General features: G+C 37.1%; 1 protein-coding gene across 5 annotated transcripts in view; it reads left to right on the top strand.

Annotated features, from left to right (window-relative positions):
- LDAH (lipid droplet associated hydrolase) overlaps positions 1-22,101 on the top strand; it is a 130,699-nt gene that overhangs the window by 58,416 nt on the left and 50,182 nt on the right. For all 5 annotated transcript variants that reach the window (XR_004251275.2, XR_004251273.2, XR_009209340.1 and 2 more), the window contains exon 5: positions 12,972-13,206. Coding sequence is in view for 2 of the 5 variants with exons in the window: in XM_032172343.2 (XP_032028234.1) it covers positions 12,972-13,206 (235 nt within the window). In the remaining 3 variants the exon portion in view is untranslated. The remainder of the gene's footprint in view (positions 1-12,971; positions 13,207-22,101) is intronic.

The following is a 22,101-nucleotide window of genomic DNA, read 5'->3' as shown; positions in this document are numbered from 1 at the left end:
ATAGCTACATATAGATATGTACTTTTTGAAAATGTATCCCGTCAGCCAGTGATAGTTGTATTTCCATGGAGATTATTCCAGTCACCTGTATTTGAACAATTATACAGGATCTGACTGTAATTAGAAAAAGGAGACAGAGGCCAAGTCAACCTAGTACAAGTTTGGATTTCACATTTTAAATCATTGGTTACATAAAAACAAAGTGAAGATGAAAATGTTTCTTTTATTAAAAAAGATAAGAAAATATAAAATTGGAGCTTTTATTAATTCATACATGTCTCAGAAATAATAGTCACAGAGAAGCAGACAGTGGCATGCACTTATTAGCTTCTCACATTGTTATATTACGCTGGAAACATGGGCTGTTACTGTATGGTGAAACTGGAGTTTAAGGTGGAGAACCACATTGACCTAATGCATGTGAGTGTTTATGAGTTTCACATTGAAGGTGCCTGGTTTTTGTTGTTGCTGTTGTTGTTGTTGTTGTTTTCTCTCCAAAGAATACAGCTTAGAATGAGTGAGGCAAGCTCAAATCATGTAGCTGTAACTGTCAACTTGGTGAATTTCTGAGTTACCAGAAGGTGAGACTCTTTAGACATGATGAGGCCGTAAGTCAAGGAATATCAGCAGCCATCAGAAGCTGGAAGAAGCAAGGAATGGATTCTCCCCTAGAGCTTCTTGACACAGGGCAGCCAGGGCATCTTTATTTCAGCCCAGTGATACTGATTTGGCCTCCAAAACTGCCAGAGAGTAAATTTTTGTTATTCGAAGCCACCCATTTGTAGCAATTTGTTACAGCAGCTGCTGGAAACGAGTACATTGCCACTGACATTTGATGGCTATTTCAATACTAAGACCTGTGTATCTGTCTTGTTCAGTTTGGGGGAAACTTTCATGCATTATTTCTGTCATGTTCCCTTCCCTCCTTCCCTGTCTTTCCTTTCTAGACCTCATTTAATAGGACATTAGTTTTCCTGGATTGGGTGTCTGATTTTCTTTCCACCTGCTTATCTCTATGCTTTCAGTGGAATTTTTTTCCACTCAATCTTTTTCACTGATATTTTTAATTGAAGTATAATTTTTAAAAAAAAAAATACTACTGTCTTGACCAGGCACAATGGCTCATCCCTGTAATCTGAGCACTTTGGGAAGCCAAAGTGGAAGAATTTCTTGAAGTCAGGAGTTCAAGACCAGCCTGGGCAACATAGTGAGACCCTGTCTCTACAAAAAAAAACAAAAATTAGCCTGGTGTGGTGGCGCACACCTGTAGTTCCAGCTACTTAGGAGGCTGAGACAGGAGGATCACTTGAGCCCAGGAGGTTGAAGCTGCTGTGAGCTATTATCATGCCACTGCACTCTAGCTTGGGCAACAGAGCAAGACCTTGTCTCTATAAAACTAAATAAATTTTAAAAAGAAAAAGAATACCACTTTGTTTACTGAGTGTTTCTTTTATATCCCACTCATCATTGATACAGTATTTTCTCGTAGCTCTAAGCAAATTACAATTTCGTCTGATTCTTCATTGTCTTTTCCTCTGAGTTTCTTTTATATTTGTTGTGCTGTCTTTCATGTTAGAGGCTTTACCTAATATCTGTCAATCTGTTGTTTCTTTATATTAAGGAAGTTTTTCCCCCTGAAATCAATGGATGAATGGAAATTATATTTTTAACTTATTAGAATAAGTTAAAAACGTGTAAATAGAATAAATGCGTTTGCAGAGCATTTACCCTTCTAAGACTGAGGGAGAGCATATGTGTGTATTGTGGCTTGTTGTTACAACTATCTCCTAGATTCATTGAAGATAGAGGTTACGTTTGTTTCGTAGTCTCCTCATTGGTTTGTAGTAATTTTTCAAAAGAAGGAAGGAAACATTTTTACCTTACAATAAAAGTCTGAAACCACATATTTTATGGTGATCTGTAGGAGGACTAATTGGAAGCAGTCACAGGGTACTGTCCCTAACAGAATGCGCATCTTTCATGCAGTAATTATACTTTACTAGTGGAAACTACATTCCAGGAAACCTTTACATAAAGGTTTTACAATGTTGAAAATAAAAGATATGCTTTTTACCTTTAAAAAGAAAGGTGGAACTTAATCGAGAATATTATATAATTATTTCAAAATCAGACTGCTTTTAAAAAAAAAACTTCAACCTTAATTTTAGATACAGGGGATACATGTGCAGGTTTGTCAAATGGGAATATTGCATGATGCTGAGGTTTGCGGTACAGATCCTGTGACCCAGGTAGTGAGCATAGTACCCAATAGGTAGTTTTTCAATCGCCCCATCCTCAAGTAGTCCATAGTGTTTATTGTTCCCATATTTATGTCCATATGTGCTCAGTGTTTAACTTCCTTTTGCAAGTGAGAACATGGGCATTTGGTTTTCTGTTCCTGCATTAATTTACTTAGGATAATGGCCTCCAGCTCCATCCATGTTGCTGCAAAGGACATGATTTCATTCTTTTTTATGGCTGTGTAGTAGTCCATGGAGTATATGTACCATATTTTCTTTATCCAGTCTACCACTGATGGGCATGTGGGTTGTTTCCATGCCTTTGTTATTGTGAATAGCACAACAATGAACATAAGTGCATGTGTCTTTTTGGTAGAATGACAAAATTAGTCTTTGATTTAATGGTGACAAATGTGCTTAATTACTTAATGCAAACTTTTGCTGTATGCATTTGAAAAGCATCAGTTAGTTCTATCAATTGGAAATATTAGCTGTATTTATTGAACAACTGTCTAGAGCCATTGAGTTAGGTGAATTTCTTGGTTACTGACTAACACAGAGTATATGATCCCCAGTTTCATCATAGAGCATTTTCCAATACCGTGGGGGTACTTTTGATGGACAAAGGCTATCAGCAATGCTATCCAGTCCCATTAGGGAAGTTAAGAGTCTCCCCAGAGTCAGTTGTCCTTTCTCTAAGCTCTGCAGAAGCTGAGACCTCAGAAGTTTAGTAAGGCAGGCTGGGCTCAGTGGCTCACGCCTGTAATCCCAACACTTTGGGAGGTTGTTGAGGTGGGTGGATCACCTGAAGTCAGGAGTTCAAAACCAGCCTAGCCTATGTGGTGAAACCCCGTCTCTCCTAGAAGTACAAAAATCAGCTGGGTGTGGTGGCAGGTGCCTGCAATCCCAGCTACTAGGGAGGATGAGGTGAAAGAATTGCCTGAACCCAGGAGGCGGTGGTTGCAGTGAGCCGAGATTGCACCACGGCACTCCAGTCTGGCCTACAGAATGAGACTTTGTCTCAAAAAAAAAAAAAGTTTAGTAAGGCAGAGGTAAAAATCAGGAACTAAATTTCGGTTATTGCTGAGTCTGGGAGATACCATGGTACCACCAGGAGGGATGCTACCCTTATGAACCTGTTCTTTCTGGGAGTAAATGGGAGGAGGAAACCCCCTTCAGAGACCTGTGAGGAAGAAATAAACATCAGATATGTCTTCTTTCCTCAACCAAGCAGGACAGATCCTAACCTGTTCCATTATCAAAGCTGATATGGGGACTTAACACACTTCAGCCATTTGGGCCTAACCTTTTGTGTGTGAGTTAACTGCTTATATTCCCAAGGTTTAGTCTCTATCTCATGGGGTCTTAGCTGCCCTAACTGATGGATTTGCTTCTTACCACATAACATTGAACAAGAAAGCTGTACTCTTTGCCTTCCAGTTGACTTCCTAGATGCTGGGAGTGTCCTGGGGCAGCTTCTGTGGCAGAAGTCCCTTGTGGCTGGGGCTGTGCTGTGTGCCCTATGCATGACTCTGGCTATGGGCCTTTGCATTGTATTATTAATCCTTGGCCTGAAACCCTGTCATGGATACCTTTGCCTCATCTAAGTACTGGTATAAAAATGGCATTTTAGTGTATGGAACTGAAGTATACATGTTTCACAATATCTTTTAGCAAAGTTAAATAGGGAATAATTTTTTTTACTGGTTTCGCTGAATAACCCTGTATTCTATCATCAGCACTTTGCAGTGTTTGTCAAGAAAATTTCTTTCTGAGCTGCTTTTCAAAGGTTCCTGGACCCTTATAGGAAGAAATTTTGAGTGCCCATTTCGTATGTTTCTATTTTACTCTTCATTTCCCACGTCCTGATACCTCTCTAAATATCTCTCCCACTAGACTTTATGTTCTCTGAAGGCAGGGACTTTGTCTTGTCACCCCTGTGTCTCCAGCACTCAGCATAGCACCTGGCATACTGTAGGTACTCAGTATATCTTCATGAATGAACAAATGAACAAACCAATGAACAACCAATAGATCTAATGAATGGCTCCCCCTCCCAATCATGCTAGGCCTGCACTTTTAAATATTGGGGTTTTTAACTTAGAACAGTCCCAGTGCCATTGCCAAACATATTGGTGGGGTGTGTGTGTGCTTCCTGACCCGTACATAGCACTCCAGCTCTAAGTTTATGCCAAGTAGCAGTTTCTTGATCAGCAGAGCCATCCTATCACATTCTGTGTAGCTTTATCTCTAGGAACCGTGAGAAAGGCCTGATATTGCCAAAGGCCATAGTAGTCATGTGAGAATTTTGTAGCTATAGACCTTAAGGTTTGCTATTCACTATTCACTGAATTCTGAGGCTACCTGGAGAACACTGTTTAATTCAAAATAACAGGTGCCTAAGAGATAGTTGTACTGTAGAGCAGCAGGTAAAGAATAATTTGCAGTGAGCCTGTGAGCATCATTGTTTTCTGAATGAGCTCTCAGTGATTCTGAATCGGAGCAGCCCAAAACGAAGTGGTTTCCACGAGATTTCAAGCTGAGGAGAACAGCATTTTGCATTCAAAATAAAAATAAGTGCAGAGAATATAAAATGATAAAAGCTTGAGAAGAATGGGCTATAGGAAGATATTGAAGCTAAGTTTCAGATGTTTGTGCAGTTATAAGTTATGTAAACACCTCTGCAAATATGCAAACATTCCTTATAATTAACAACCGTGACATGAAGATTAAACGTATGAAATGGCTTTTTTTTCACATTCAGGTAATTAAAGTGTAGAAAAATCTCTGCCCTGGAGGTCTGAATATAATTCACATGAATGGAAAATGGCAAAAGTGGTTAGTTTCTTGAGTACCATCTTAAGTGAAACATACTAAAATGGCATAATTTTGTTTCAGTAATCAGTTGAAAGATCTCATGCTTTACTTCTTAGGATATGGGTTTAATTATTTCTGGAGCTAAATGATTTGAGACACTTGTAAAGATTAGCCCATATCTAACAATAATAGTAGTAATTGGTTCAACCACAAGAAAATTGCCTCCAAACAGTAACAATTACAAATAACTTATTTTGTATGTAACTATATAATATATATAAAGGTTAATGGCTTGGATTCAGAAGTCATCCTGCTTGAATTCATATCTCTGTCACTTTGTGGCTGAACCTCAGTTTTCTCTTCAGTGGAATGAGGGAATGTCATAAGGTTTTTGTGTGTATTAAATGAAATAATATATATAAAGTGCATAAGTGTAGTACCTAGAAAATAGTAAGCTATTACTACTACTGTTAATCCAAGTACTTCCCTGCAAGGCATATTCTTATCTTTCTGACATACGAAGTTTTTAAGACAGTAGAAAATCTCAAAAAGCAAGCTCTTGATTAAAATGTAATGGCATTTGCAGTTTATAAACTGCATACTTAGTAAATAAGCTGACTAGCCTTGTGTTTCCAGTGTGATCCTAAGGAGAGGAACATATGGCATTATGGGAAGAGGAGATAAACTAAACTAGGATTACTTCTAGACCTATGTTTTGACAACTAGCAAGTTTATCTTTGAAGGCTGTCTGGTTGACATTGCATGTTGGCTAAGACATGCCTTACAAATGTTGCAGTCATATAAAAAGAGAAACTGTGTGCTATTTTTTTTGTTTTCTGCTTGTACAGTGGGGAAGCACCCTGCCATAACTACATCAGTTGGGTTAAACTAATAAATGAATAGGCAGAGTGGCAGTGATAATGTTCTTTTGAAGATGTTGAAGTACTATTTGTTGCAGCTTCACTTAGTCATAACACATAGGCATCATTGCCGCTCTCCCAGAAAAATGGATGCATCTGTAATAAGCTATATAAACAGGTGAAGTCTTTTAAGGATTTTTAAGATTGACTGTTTTTTTAAAGCCTATTTAATGAAACAGATTGAACGTAATCCACACCTCAGCACCATACTGCTTACCTTGTGGCCATACCTCAAATTGTTTCTTAGCTTCTTTTCAGAAAAATGATTACAACAATAATAATAAATTCAAGAAAAATAAGCATCAAAATACTTTCCTCTAAACCCTGCAAATGTATCCAGTATAAAAAGTCCCAGTGTGCGTATTTACCTTCCTGTACTGTTCAAGAAAACACGGTTGTACTTCATTATCAAAAGTTGATTCTGGTAGATATCAGAAGAGAATGTGAAATATGCGAAAATGTTTTCTTAGGATAGAATGAATTGGCTAACATGGGAGTTCTTTTTTTAATGAGATAGTAACATAAAAAAATGTTTGGTCATGTACACAGATTTGGAAACCTTCACCACATAGCTGTGTTATCATATTAGGCATACTTCCTTGACTTAGGTGATTTTTTTTTTTACCAATATGAAGAATGAAAAATTTTTATTACTGTGACTTACCAAATTTGGACTATAAATTTCACTGAAATTATCATTACAATATCTAGGAAAAGTTTCACCCAGCAGGTAATAATTGTTGTTCTCCAAAGGCAAGAGAGGAAAACCAGTCTCATCAACTAAGTATTAGTTGTGATAAGGTCTTTGGTCTTCTTATATTTTTACAAGGCAATGACGCATTCAGTGTACATATTAGAACTTCGTTATTGTTTTGGTCCATTCCCATTATTTCAGAGTGCATTTTAATTCTCAATTTGTTATTGATATAGATCAACCAAATATAACCCTGTGGTTGCTTATATATTTTTAGAGTTTCCCTTACATGCAATTTTGCTTAACATGGGTCACAGTAAAGGATCGTTTATAAAAGTAATGGATTGTTTCCTGTTTCTGCCAGCTGATTTGATCAAACTGAAGTTCCTTATGTACTATGGGTTACATAACCAGTCTGGAATCTGTGTGGTACATTCTTCTTTTAGTTTGGTATTAACTGAATTAACCATTTATATTCTTTAAATCACCGAGGACATTTTAATAAACACTTGAACTGCTCTCTTCTTCATGTACTCTGCTCCAGCAATCCTGTCCACCTGGCTTTTACTCAAACACACCACATTAGCTTTCTATGGCCTCTGCACATGCTCTTCCCTCTCCCCACAAAATTTATTTTTCTAAGCATCTCTTAGCTCACTCCCTAACTGCCTTTGCACAAATGTCACTTTTCATCAAAGCCTTTCCTAAACACCCTATTTAAAACTATCCCACCACCCCCAGCAATTTCTAGTCCTCTTTTATTATTTTATCTGCCCCGTCATAGGACTTGTGACTTACTACCATTATACATATTTGATTCGATTATTATTTATTGCTTAAATTGTTATGATCATTTATTATAAATCATTTATTATGGCTAATTAACATACATATTATGCTGAGTCATTTACTTGATTAGTTATTAGCCTCAATTGTATTTTACTTTTTAATATATATTTTTATTTGACAAATAGAAAGTATATAGATTGGTACAATATGATGTTTGGAAATAAGCATATATTGTGGAATGACTAAATCAAGCTAAATAACTTATGCAGTACCTTACATGCTTATCTTTTGTTGTGGTAAGAACACTTGAAATCTATTCTACTGTCTTAGCAATTTAAAAATGGGCAAAGGACTTGAATAGACATTTCTTCAAAAAAAATGCAAATGACCAACAGGTATATGAAAAGGTGCTCAACATCACTAATTATCAGAGAAATGCAGATCAAAACCACAATGATATATCACCTAACACCTGTTAGGATGTCTATTAGAAAAACAAAATGTAACAAGTGTTGACAAGGATATGGAGAAATAGAAATCTTTGTACGCCTTGTACACTGTTGCAAGAGCATTGGTAGAACTACTTGGGAAAACTCTTTGTAATTATCTGCTAAAGATGAATATATGCCTACTATATGACCCAGTATTTCTACTTGGAAGTGATACAGCCAACAGAAATACATGCATACATGCACCAAAAGACATATACAGAAATGTTATTAGGACTTCTGGTTTCCAGTTCCACATGTAGGGAGCTTAGAAGTTGCCACTCCAACCCTAACAAGTAAAAAGCTAAGCAAACTGAGAAATCAATTCTTATTGGACCCAGGATAGGGGAGGACACAGGGAAAACCACTGTCCCCAAAAGACTAGAGAGACAGACTGGCAAATACCGAGAGCCACAAGTTACTAGAGCATGCAGTCACAAACAGAAGCCCCCACGGGAAGCAGTGCCATGGTAGAAAAACCTGAGCTGTAACTGATGAATTATAGGAGGTTCAGTATGAACAACTCTGAAAGTTTAAAACTCCAGGGGGACCCACTCATGGGGAAACACCACTATTTTGTTAGACTTGCCTACATGAGATCAATTAGATTCTCCAAGTAAATATTGCAGAAAAATCCCTATGTGCTTCTGGCAGGGGGAGGGTGAAATGAACCATTTTGAAATATGCCAGAGCACTGTGCTCTTCTTAACAAGGTCTGCCCCCAGGAGAAATTAGTTAGCTAAATCCTAACCTGCTAGGGTATTATTAGAGCCTGACCCAAGGGAAGGGAAATACCTAACTCTTGTCAGCACTAACCTTCTGCATCAGAGAAGGGAAATACTAAACTCCAGACAACTCTAGCCATCCTGTCCTACCAAAGAGGGGAGAAGAATACTGAGGAAACACTTAGAAGTTTGTAGACCAGAGGCATATGCTTACTAAAAGACTGAGACTTAATCATAGGATGATAGAGTGTCTCCCCTCCCCTTTCCCCCACCTAACTACTACAATGCTAAAAGCTGATTTACAAAAGTTCCTTTTACCTGATACATCATGTCCATCTACCAAGAAAAAATTACTAGGCATACCAAAAGGCAAAAAAAAAAAAAAAAAAAAAATCTGAGGAGAATAGAGCAAGCTTCAGACCCAGACAGGTAGGGATTCTGGAATTATCAGATCAGGAATTTAAATCCACTATGATTAATATACTAATGGCTATAACAGATAAAGAAGGCATCATTCAAGAATAGGTGGACAATGTAAGAAGAGAGATGGAAATCCTAAGGAAAAAGCAAAGAGAAATGCTAGAGAGTAAAAACACTGTAAAATAAAAATGCCTTTGATGGGCTTATCAGTAGATTGAACATGGCTGAAGAAAGAGTCTCTGAGCCTGAGAATATCTCAACATAAACCTCCAAAACTGGAAAGCAAAGAAAAAGACTGGGAAAAGAAAAAAAAAGAATAAGGACTGCAGGACAACTACAAAAGGTGAAACATATGCATAAGGGGAATACTAGATGGAAAAGAAAGAGAGAAAGAAACAAGAAATATTTCAAACAATAATGACAGAGACATTTCTTAAATTAATGTCAGACATCAAACTTCAGATCCAGGAAACTCAGAAAGAAAATAATAGGGGTTTGAAACTCAGATCTCCATAAAGAAAAGAAGAGCATCAAAGAGGGAATAAACAAAGACTAAAATGTTCATTTTTCTTATTCTTAATTGATCTAACTGATAAGTTTGTTCAAAATAATAATAGCAACAGTGCTTTCGATTATGTATGTTTATATGTTATATGTATGCTTACATACAAGTGAAATGAATGACAACAACACAAGGAGCAGGAGGGAAGACTTAGGATTATTTTGTTTTTGTATGATACACTACTTATAAAGTGGTATAATGTTATTTAAAAGTGGACTGGGACTAGTTGTAAATGGATATTGCAAACTCTAGGGCAACCACTAGAAGAATTTTTTTTTTTTTAAGTATAACTGACATGCTAAGAAAGGAGAGAAAATGGAATCACATAAAATGCTCAATTAAAACCACAAAGGCAGAAAATATGTGGAAGATGAAAATAGAAAATAATGACAAATATGGTCGATATTAATTTAACTACCAGTAATCACTTTGAACATCAGTGGTCTAAATGCACCAAATAGGCCTGGTGTGATGGCTCACACCTGTAATCTCAGCACTTTGGGAGGCTGAGGCAGGAAGATCACTTGGGCCCAGGAGTTTGAGACCAGCCTGCGCAACATAGGGAGAGAGACCATCTCTACAAAAAATTTGAAAAATTAGCCAGGCATGGTGGTGTGTGCCTGTAGTCCCAGCTACTCAGAAGGCTGAAGTGGGAGGATCTCCTTGAGCCTGGGAGGTCAAGGCTGCTGTGACAGAGTGAGACCCTGTCTCAAAAAAAAAAAAGAAAAACAAAAGAAAGAAAAGCAAAAGAAAAGCACTAATTAAAAGATTGTTGGAGTGGATCAAAAAACAAGACTCAACTATATGTTGTTTACAAGAACCCCACTTTAAATATAAAGACACATGTAGATGAAAAGTAAATGGATGGAGAAAAATATACCAAGCTAACACTAATCAAAAGAAAACAGGAGTAGCTATATTTCAGACAACACCAACTTTTCAAAGCAAAGAAAGTTATCCAGGATAAAAAAGGTAATTACATAATGATAAAGAGGTCAGTCCTCCAAGAAGACATAACAGTCCTTTACATGCATGTGCCTAGCAGCAAAGCATCAAACTATGTGAGGCAAAAACTGATAGAACTACAAGCATAAATATATGCATCCACTATCATAGTTGGAGATTTCAATACCCCTTTATCAGAAATGGACAGATCCAGCAGGCAGTAAATGGGTAAAGACCTAGTTGAATTCAACAACACCATCAATCAACTTGATATAATTGACATCTATAGACTACTTCATCCAACAAGAGCAGAATACACATTCTTCTCAAGATCACATGGAACATTCACCAAGATAGACCACATTATGGTCCGTAAAGCACACCTTAACAAATTTAGAATAGAAATTATATAATGCCTGCTCTCAGACCTCAGTGGAATTTAACTAGAAACCAACAAAGGAAAGATAACTGGAAAGTCTCAAAATACATGGAGATTAAACATGGATTAGAAAAGGAATTTCAAGATAAATTAAGAAATAATTTTGAACTAAATGAAACTGAAAACACAACTTATCAAAATTTATGGGATGCTGCAATGAGCCAGGATCGTGCCATAAAATAAAATTAATGTATCAGAGATGTATGTACTCCATGTTCTTTGGAACAACCCTTCACAATAGCAAAGTTAATGGAATCAACCTGTGTCCATCAGCGGATGAATGGATAAAGAAAATGTGTATGTACACAATGGAATACTGCTCAGCCTTAAAAAGAAGTTTTGTCATTTGCAACAATGTACATGAAGCTGGAGAATATTATGTTAAGTGAAATAAACCAGACACAGGAAGACAAATACTGCATGTCCTCACTTATATGTGGAATCTGAAACAACAGAACTTATAGAGTGGGGAGTAGAATGGTGGTTACTAGAGTCTGGGGTGGTGGGCAGTGGGAGAATGAGGAGAGGATGGTTAGAGGGTACAAAGCCTCAATTAGACAGAATTAATAAGGTTTTTTCCTTTGGGATATATTGCACAGTACAGTGAGTATAGCAAAAACAGTCTTTATAACAAATGATGCTGGAACAACTGAACATCCATGTGCAAGAAAATGAATCTAGACACAGACTTTATACTTATCACAAAAACCAACTCAAAATGGATTGTAGATCTAAATATGAAACACAAGTATAAAATGACTAGAAGATAACATAGAAGAAAACCTAGATGACCTTGGATATGATGATGACTTTTTAGATACAAACCAAAGGTACAGTCTATGAAAGAAATAACAGATAAGCCGAACTTCATTAAAATTAAAAACTTCTACAGAAAGCAGGGTCAAGAGAATAAAAAGATAAGTCATAGACTGAGAGAAAATCTCTGAAAAGACACATCTGATAAAAGACTAATCCAGAATATACAAGGAACTCAGAAAACTCAAAATAAGAAAAATATAAAACCTATTTTAAAATGGGCCAAAAACCTTAACAGACACCTCACCAAAGAAGATATACAGATGACAAATAAACATATGAGAAGATGCTCTGCATCATATAGCATCAAGGAAATGTAAATTAAAATGACAGTGAGATAACGCCACACCTGTTAGAATGGCCAAAATTCAGAACACTGATAATAAATGCTGAAAAGGATATAGAAACAGCAGGATATGGAGCACCTGTCATTCATTACTGGTAGGAATCAAAATAGTACAACCACCTTGGAAGACAATTTGCTGATTTCATACAAAACTAAACATATTCTTACCATGTGATCCAGCAATTGTGCTCTTAGGTATCTACCCAAAGAAGTTGAAAACTTAGTGCACACGGGCATTTATAGCAGCTTTATTCATAATTGCCAAAACTTACAAGCAACCAGTATTTCCTTCAGTAGGTGAATGAATAAATACACTATGGTACATTCAGATGATAGAATATTTTTTAGCATAAAAAGAAATGAGGGGGCCTGGACATGGTGGGTCACATGTGTAATCCCAGCACTTTGGGAGGCCAAGGCAGGAGGATCATTTGATCCCAGGAGATCAGGACCAGCCTGGGCAACATAGGGAGACCCTGTCTCTACAAAAATATAAAAAATGAGCCAGGCATGGTGGTGCACACCTGTAGTCCCAGTTACTTAGGAGGCCGAGGTGGGAGGATCACTTGCACTCAGGATGAGGCTGCAGTGAGCTGTGATTTTGCCTAGTTACAGGCTGAGATGGTGGGGAGTGGTGGTTCTTCTCACTCTGAAGAGATCTCTAGTCATTCTAAAACCCAGTCGTTTGTCATTACTGTATAGAAGAAACAATAAGTAATGGACCTATCCTTTAAGAAAACCTCTCATCGAAGTATGCTTCTTTATTGCAGGTAATTCGCGCCTTTCTGCTCTTTCCAACAATTGAACGAATGTCTGAGTCACCCAATGGCAGAATTGCCACTCCACTTTTGTGCTGGTTTCGATATGTTCTCTATGTTACTGGCTACTTGTTATTGAAACCGTGTCCTGAGAAAATCAAGTCCTTGCTAATCAGAAGGGGCCTTCAAGTAATGAACCTAGAGAATGAATTTTCGCCATTGAATATATTAGAACCATTCTGCCTTGGTAAGCACAGATTTTAAAATGTATATGTTTATTCTTGTATCACAAAATGTTTACACAATACTCTCTGACAGTGGACAAATATCAAGCAAGCGATTATTTACTAGTTTTTTTTTTCTTCCAAAAGTTTAAAACTAGAAATAAATAAAATTAGAAATAGAATGAAGGAATTTTTTCATAAGAAATTAGACAGAAAAGCTTCATCACGCTTTACTTTTACGTTATGTTTCTGATTCTTCACTCTAGCTGCAGGACGGTGAGAAACACTTCTTCTGCATACAGTACATAGTATATATGGAGTCCCTACAGGAATCCTGGGTGTGCCTGTTAGCTTAGTGGGAGTACTTTACAAAAAACAGCACAAGGACACAGAGCCTAATATTCTTGTAGAGTTAACAGGTTGTTTTTATTTTCCTCCTTTAAATGTTTTGGGAGAACTTAAATCATAGAAGTAGTAAATAGTTGTCATGGTAATGTGTTTTAATACTGGGTGCTTTGCTGATTTTTCTGAATATGGTAGGAAATGTTTTTGTGACTTTACCTTTTGGCTTCAAAAGTTGTTTTAAAATGTAGTCTATCTTTTTAGATCATACTATTTTATACTACATTTATAAATGACTTTCATAATAAAGTAATCCTAGTTTCTTAATCTATAAGATGGGGATAACAATACTCCGTACTTCAAAAGATTATTCTAGTGTTAAATGTGATAAAATATGCAAAGCTTCTATCTAGTATTTTATTTATAACAGACCTCCAATGAACGATGTAACAGTTAGTTGCAGCAGTAGCTAATGGCACTTTCTAAGCTTTTACCTGTGTTCCTCAAAAGAACTAATAAGGTTTAGTATTGCTATTGTCCCCATTTTAGATGAAGCAACTGAGGTACAAAGAGGTTACATGATTGCCCAAAGTTATACAACTAGTATGTAGTGTTGAAACCCAGGCATTCTGCCACTGTATTGCATTTCCTTTCACCATAGCTGGTGCTGTTGCCCTTGTTAATGATAACAGCAGGACTCCTGAATAAAGTTTTCCATGCTCAACTGTATTAAGAATGCCATAAGGTCACATGCGTAATGAACTAGAAACAAGTTAACAGCCCTGCCTGTTGAATTGTACAGCTGCAGTTCATATGGGAGGTGTTTTTCTAAATATGTAACAAGAAGCAGTCCTCAAACATACAAGGTTCAGTGTATTTGTCCTATTGATAGATTTTTTTCCCCCTTCCATCTTCCCCCAAATTTCCATTCTTTAATATAGCCTTAGCATAGTGGTTAAAAAAGATGAGATAGGAAGAGGGAAAGCAAGGGCTAAGGACAGTCATAGAAACTGCCAGAGGTTGAAGTTGGAAATATCCCTTAAAGACCATTTGGTCCAACTGCTCATCTCTCCACCATATTGTTAAGGAAAGGGGTCCCGATCTGGACCCTAAGAGAGGGTTCTTGGATCTCGCGCAAGAAAGAATTCAGGGTGAGTCTGCAGTGCAAAGCAAAAGCAAGTTTATTAAGTAAGTAAAGTGGTGAAAGAACAGCTCCTCCATAGACAGAGTAGGATATTCCTGAAAATAAGAGGAGGGATGCACCCACCCTAGGTACAATGCTTATGTATATAGGGAGATGTGTTCTGCTACAAGGGTTTGTGATAAAGGATTAATTTTCTTAATTACTATATTTTACAAGAATCGATTTATTATTATTATTATTATTATTATTATTATTATTATTATTATTATTTTGAGATGGAGTCTCACTCTGTCGCCCAAGCTGGAGTGCAGTGGCGTGATCTCGGCTCACTGCAACCTCTGCTTCCCAGGTTCAAGTGATTCTCCTGCCTCAGCCTCCTGAATAGCTAGGACTACAGGCAAGCACCACTGTGACCAGCTAATTTTTGTATTTTTTTTTAGAGACAGAGTTTCACCATGTTGGCCAGGCTGGTCTCAAACTCTTGACCTCGTGATCCGCCCACCTCAGCCTCCCAAAGTTCTGGGATTACAGGCATGAGCCACCGCGCCCGGCCCAAGAATCGATATTTTTATCTTTAAAGCAAAATTAGGAATGCCTTTGTTCTCCAGATATCAGGATATCTGGACACTCCCAAGTCTGAGTCTGTTTTAGTAAACATTATTAATTTGTTCCCTTAACTTTAAACATCTAGAGGCTCAAAATGCCTTACTTTCTGAGAATACAGTCCAGCAAGTTTCAGCCTCATTTTCCTAGCCCATACTCAAAATGAAGTCTCTGGTTCAAACGCCTCTGACAATATTATGGAACAGATGCCTACTGGTGAAAATAGTACTGACAGGAAATCAGAAACCCTCAACTCTCATTTTGGTTCTGCCCTAGAGTCACTATGTGGCTTTTGTTTAGTTACTTTCCCTTGTTGGTTTTCAGTTGTTGATTAAATCAAGAGTTAGGGCCAGTCTACCTTTGGAAATTACTTGAGACCCAATGGAATCAACATTTGAAATTCTGGCAAATATATGTAAAATTCTCCACATATACTTTGATAAGGTCATTTTACTTCTCTTTACAGGTTTGTTTGTCCCTCCCAGCCCCCTGTTGCTTTTTGTCGTTTTCTTTTTGCCTTGTGGAATGTATTTTATAAAGCATTCCTCAGTTATGGATTCCATTTTCCTCCTGGGACTTCTGCTTCCAGGAAGATAGAGTAAATGGACTTTCCACTATTTCTCCTGCTAAGTACTAAAAACCCTGGATATTATCTGTAAAACAACATCAAGAAGACTATACAAGGTAGAGAATAGAAAGCAGGCTATGTAGGGACTTTGGGACCCAAGGAACAAACACGGTGGTGAGTTCCCTGGGTTTTCTTTTTACCACATATATCCTGGATGTGGAGCCAGCAACCCAGAAACACCAAAGAGTAGAGACTTTTAAAGGTCCTAACAAAAGCCTACTCTCTCTAGCCCAAAGACCAGGAAAGGAGCAATGTTTTATAGAGTAGGAAAAAATAGTCTTCTCCCTACCTTGTATAGTTCTTACTTGGGGCAGATCTTTGTTACAAAAGACAGATTAACAAAAAAAGTATAAATTTATTAACATTTATATTTCATATGTACATGGGAGATACCCAGAGAAATGAGTAAATCTCAAAGAGGTGGCTTCTGAGTTCAGACTTAAATACCATCTTCAACTAAAACAAAGAAAGGAGGTCAGTAATGGGAGGTGACCAAGAAAAGCACTGCACACAAGACAAAAGTTCGTTGTGCAGATTTAAGTTAGTGCCCTTTGCATTGATAATAGAGTCCATGGTGATTTAGAGTCATCCTTCATGGTACAGAGAGGAAAGCACCCATACAAATGGAAATGTCCTTTATAGATGTGAATTTCCCTTTAAAAAGGGAACTTCTCCATTTTTAGAGCTTCTCCTGTGTCTCCAGTTTCTCAAAATACTCAGTTTAAAATAATCCTTTTGCCCAAGAGACATCTTTAGGGATGGTATATTTTGGTCCCCTAGAGTCATTTTGCGGCAGTATATTCTGGTCTTCAATACTTTCTTTCTTTATTATTATTATTATATATTTTTTGAGACAGAGTCTCACTCTGCCACCCAGACTGGGGTGCAGTGGCTCAATCTCGGTTCACTGCAACCTCCGCCTCCCAGGTTCAAGCAATTCTCCTGCCTCAGTCTCCCATGTAGCTGGAACTACAGGTGCCTGCCATGACTCCCAGTTCATTTTTGTATTTTTAGTAGAGACGGGGTTTCACCATATTAGCCAGGCTGGTCTCAACCTCCTGACCTCAGGTGATCCACCCACCTTGGCCTCCCAAAATGCTAGGATTACAGGCATGAGCCACCGCACCTGGCCTCTGGTCTTCAATACTTTCTGAAAGAAACATTTAGACAGTAACTGCTCTACTCTACTCCAGCCATCTCCAGTCATGCCTGCAAAGATTGAGTGGACTTTACCCTCTCCCCAGCAGTAATGAAGCACCCCCTCTCTTTCCCTGCTGTAGGATACTGTCGCAGAAGAGGCTGAGTAGAGAGCGAAGACTTTCATCACTGCCCTGCAGTAATGGGGCCACCAACACCACTATCCCCATATTATCAGTAAAGGTCATGTGGGGAGAAGTAGCAAGGGACTCCCCACTTGTCCCAGCCAAGATGGTAACAGTGGAAGCCTAGTACAGAGTCAGAATTGCTTCCCCTACCCAGCAGCTATGAGGAGCCCTTTCATCCCTTGGGTGTCAACAGAAGTCAAATGGGTAACTTAGACTCTACCCTACGTGGCCATAATGAAAAAAACATCTAAAACATAAAGTTTAAGTAAGATCCAGAGTCTCAGAACATAATACTCAAACTGTACATGTTTTAGTTGAAAATCACTTGTCTAACAAAATCTCAACTTGACTGAAAAAAAAAATCAATGCCAACACAAAAATGACAGAGATATTATCTGACAATGACTTTAAAGCAGTCATTATAAAAATTATTTAATGATCAATTAATAAACATGTTTGAAACTAATAAGAAGATAGAAAATCTTAGGAAAGAGAAGATTTAAAAAAAACTGAATGGAAATTTTAGAACAAATTTAAAATCTCAATGGATGGAACCAACAATAAAATGAGAGGACAGAGGAAAGAATCAGTGAATATGAGATTAGATTAATATAAATTATCCAACAGACAGAAAATAGACTAAAAAGGAGAAAAAAAGGAACAGAACCTCAGGGACCTGTTGGACTACAACGAAATATCTAACATTTGTGATAACACTAGTCCTAGAAATAGAGAGTAGGTCTGGAAAAGTATTCAAAGAAATAATAGTTAAAAACTCCCAAATTTTGCAAAAGATATGAATTTACAGATTCAAGAAGCTGAGCGAATTTAAAACAGAATAAACTGAAAGAAATCTACACTAAAACACATCATAACCAAGCTTTTGAAAACTAAAACAAAGAAAATGTCTTGAAAGCGGCCAGAAGAGCAAAGCGATGCATTATTCGTGGAAGAAATTCTGTTTGAAAGACAGCTAGTTTTTCATCAGAATCCATGGAGACCCAAAGGAAAATGACAAAATTCAAAATGAAAATAACTATCAATCCAAAATTCTATATCTAGCAAAAGTATCTTTCAGGAAAGAAGGGGAAATTTAGCATTCTCAAATGTTGAAAAACTGAAAGAACTTGTCAACATTAGATCTATCCTAAAAGAATAACTGCAGGAAGTTCTCTCAACAGAGAGGAAATGATAAAAGAAGGAATCTGGGAACGTCAAAAAGAAAGAACAGTGAACAAGTTAAAATGTGGACAAATGCAACTTTCTTTTTCTCTTAAGATTTCTAAATTATGTTTAACCGTTAAAGCAAAAATTATAGCACCGTCTCTTATGGTTCTAAATATACACAGAGGAAATATTTAGGGCAACGATTTTATAAATGGGGGAGGGTACAGGGACATAATGGCATGTAAGGTTTCTACACTTTACTTGAACTGTAAGATGTAACCACATGTAGATGATAATAAGTCATGTATATATGTAATGTAGTACCTAGAACAGCCATTTCAAATGCTATTCAAAAGAGATACTCAAAATCACCATGGATAGATCAAGATGGAATTCTATATTTAGACACACATCGATTGGAAGGCCAGAAAAAGAACTCAGAGACACGACACAGAACAAACAGGAAACAAATAATAAAATGATCATCCATGATTATATTGAATGTAAATCTAAATATACAATTAAAAGAAATTGGCAGGGTAGATTAGAAAACATGACTCAATTGTATGCCGTCCTCAAAAGTCTTAGTTTAAATATAACAATATAAGTAGGTTGAAAGCAAAAGGATGAGAAAAGATACATTATGCAAACATTTATAAGCAAAGGAAACCAAGAATAGCTTTATTAATATCAGATAAAGTCGATTTCAGTGCAAAGAAAATTACCTAATAGACATTTGTAGAACACTCCACCCAAAACCGAATTGATATCAGCACGTTAATATCATTGAAACCATACAGAGTATGTTCAGTGACCACAGTGGAATCAAACTAGAAATCAACAACAGAATAACAAAAGTTAGATCTTTAAATACTTGGAAAGTAAACTGCACACTTCTAAACAACTCATGAGTCAAAAATGTAAATTACAAAGAAATTCAAATAATACTACATGTAAATAATAAAACTATAGCTCACAACTGTAATCATAGCACTTTGGGAGTCTGAGATGGAAGGATCACTTGAGCCCAAGAGTTCTAGACCAGCCAGGGCAACACAGTGAGACCCTGTCTCTATAAAAAATTTAAAAATTGGCCAGGCACTGTGGCTCATGCATGTAATCCCAGCACTTTGAGAGGCTAAGGTGGGCAAATCACTTGAGTCCAGGAGTTCAAGACCACCCTGGGCAACATGATGAAACCCCATCTCTACTAAAAATACAAAAATTAGCTGGGCATGGTGGCACACACCTATAACAGGTCCTAGCTACTTGGGGAACTGAGGCAGGAGGTTCCCTTGAGCCTGGGAAGTCAAGGCCACAGTGAGCCGAGATTGTGCCACTGCACTCCAGCCTGGGTGACCAAGTGAGATCCTGTCTCAAAAAAAAAAAAAAATATATTAGCCAGGCATGGAGGTATAGCCTGTAGTCTCAGCTTCTCGGGCAGGCTAAGATGGAAAGATCACTTGAGCCCAGGAGGCCAAAGCTGCGGTAAGCCGTGATCATGCCACTGAACTCCAGCCTGGGTGACGGAGCGAAAGCATCTCAAAAAAAAATAAAATTATTAATAATTAATAATAAAACTGAATCAAAATGAAAATACAGCATATTAAAATTTGTGGGACACAGCTAAAACAGTGATGAGACAAAAATGTATGCTGGTGTCAGAAATGATTACATTAGAAAAGAAGAAAAGTCCTAGTAACCTAAGCTTCAACCTCAAGAACCTAGAAAGAGAAGAGCAAAATAAACCCAAAAGGAGGAAAAGGAAAGAAATAACAAGAATAGAAATTAGGGTTAGAAGCAGTGGCTCACATCTAGAATGCCAGCACTTTGGAAGGCCTTGAGGCAGGAGGTCTGCTTAAGGCCAGGAGTTTGAGACCAGCCCAGGTGACATAGTGAGACCCTGTCTCTACCAAAAAAATTGAAAACAAAAACAATAGAGAAAACTAATGGAACAAGAAAGTGGCTACTTTGAAAGAGTAATAAAATTGACAAACTCTTAGCAAGACTGACAAAGAAAAAACAGCTGAAGACACAAATTACCAATATCAGAAATGAAATAGAAAATATCACCGTAGAGCCTGCACCCATCAAAAGGATAATAAAGGCTACTGTGAACAACTCTACACATATACATTTGACAACTGGAATGAAATAAACCAATTCTTCAAATGTGGACACACTACCACAACTCATCCAAGATGAAATAGATCATTTGAAGAGCCCTATAACTTTGAAGGAAACTCAGTTTGTAATTTTAAAACTTCCAAAAAAAGACATTTAGAGGCTCAGGCAATTTCACTGAGAACTATACCTAATGTTTAAAGAAATATTAACACAATTCTACCTATTTTTTAAATAGAAAATAGGAGAGAACACATCCCAATTCACTTTTCGAAGCTAGTATTATCTAATATCAAAACCAGAGAAAAATAATACAAAAAAAGAACCTACAGGCCAGTATCCCCTATGAGTATAGAGACAAACATCTCTAATAAAATATTAGCAAATAGAATTCAGCAATATATAAAAAGAATTATATACTATTCTATTACCAAATGTGATTTATTCCAGGGATGCAAGGCTGGTATAATATTCAAAAATCCATTAATATAATCTAACATTTTAACAGGCTAAAGAAGATAAACCACATGATTCTATCAACCGATGCAGGGAAAAAAAAATATTTTGAATGCTTTTCTTCTAAGACTAGAAACAAGACAAAGATGTCTGCTCTCAGCACTCTTATTCAACATAGTGCTGGACGTTCTAGTCAGTCCAGTAAGGTAAGGCAAGGAAATAAAAGATATACAGATCAGAAGAGAAGAAATTAATCTTGTTTGTAGATGGCATGATTGTAGAGAAAATCCCAAGGATGGTTCTGTGGCTCTGCCAGGGAATAAAAATATATCAAATGATTTAAAAAAAAAGAAAAACTAAAAGAAAAAAAATGACAATCCCAGGGAATCTACCAAAAACCAACTTTGAGAATTAATACAAGTTCAACAATGTCACAGGATAAAAGATAAACACAAAAGTCAATATTATTTGCATACACTAGCAATAGTAACCAAAATTTAAAATATAATATACATTTTTAGCCAGTCAGAAAAATTAAATTGTTAGGCATAAATTTAGAAAAACATATACATAATTATATGCTGAAAATGATGACTATTAATAAAGAAACAAAAGAAGACCTAAGTAAATGGAGACACATACCATGTTCATGGATTGGAAGACTCAACATAGTAAACATGTATTAATGCACTCTCACACTGGGTAATTTATAAAGAAAAGAGGTTTAATTGGCTCACAGTTCCACAGGCTGTACAGGAAGCATGGCAGCATCCACTTCTGCAGACGCCTCAAGTAGCTTTTACTCATGGCAGAAGGCAAAGTGGGAGCAGGTGTCTAACATGGCAGGAGCAGGACAGAGAAAGAGCAGTGGGGGAGGTGCCACACACTTTAAACAACCAGATCTTGAGATAACTCCATCATTATTGCTGTAAGAGCACCAAGGGGGATGGTGTTAAGTCATGAGAAACCATCCCCATGGTTCAGTTACCTCTCACCAGGTCCCACCTCCAACATTGGAGATTACATTGAGGACATGAGATTTGGGTGAGGACACAAATCCAAACCATATCAGATGTTAATTCTTCCTAAATTGATATGCATATTAAACATAGTTGCTATCAAAATCCAA

Source organism: Hylobates moloch, unplaced genomic scaffold (assembly GCF_009828535.3).
Source record: "Hylobates moloch isolate HMO894 unplaced genomic scaffold, HMol_V3 SCAFFOLD_13, whole genome shotgun sequence".
Taxonomy (NCBI): Eukaryota; Metazoa; Chordata; class Mammalia; order Primates; family Hylobatidae; genus Hylobates; species Hylobates moloch.
The sequence above is the reverse complement of the archived record's forward strand: the minus strand, read 5'-3'. Positions and strand labels throughout refer to the sequence as shown.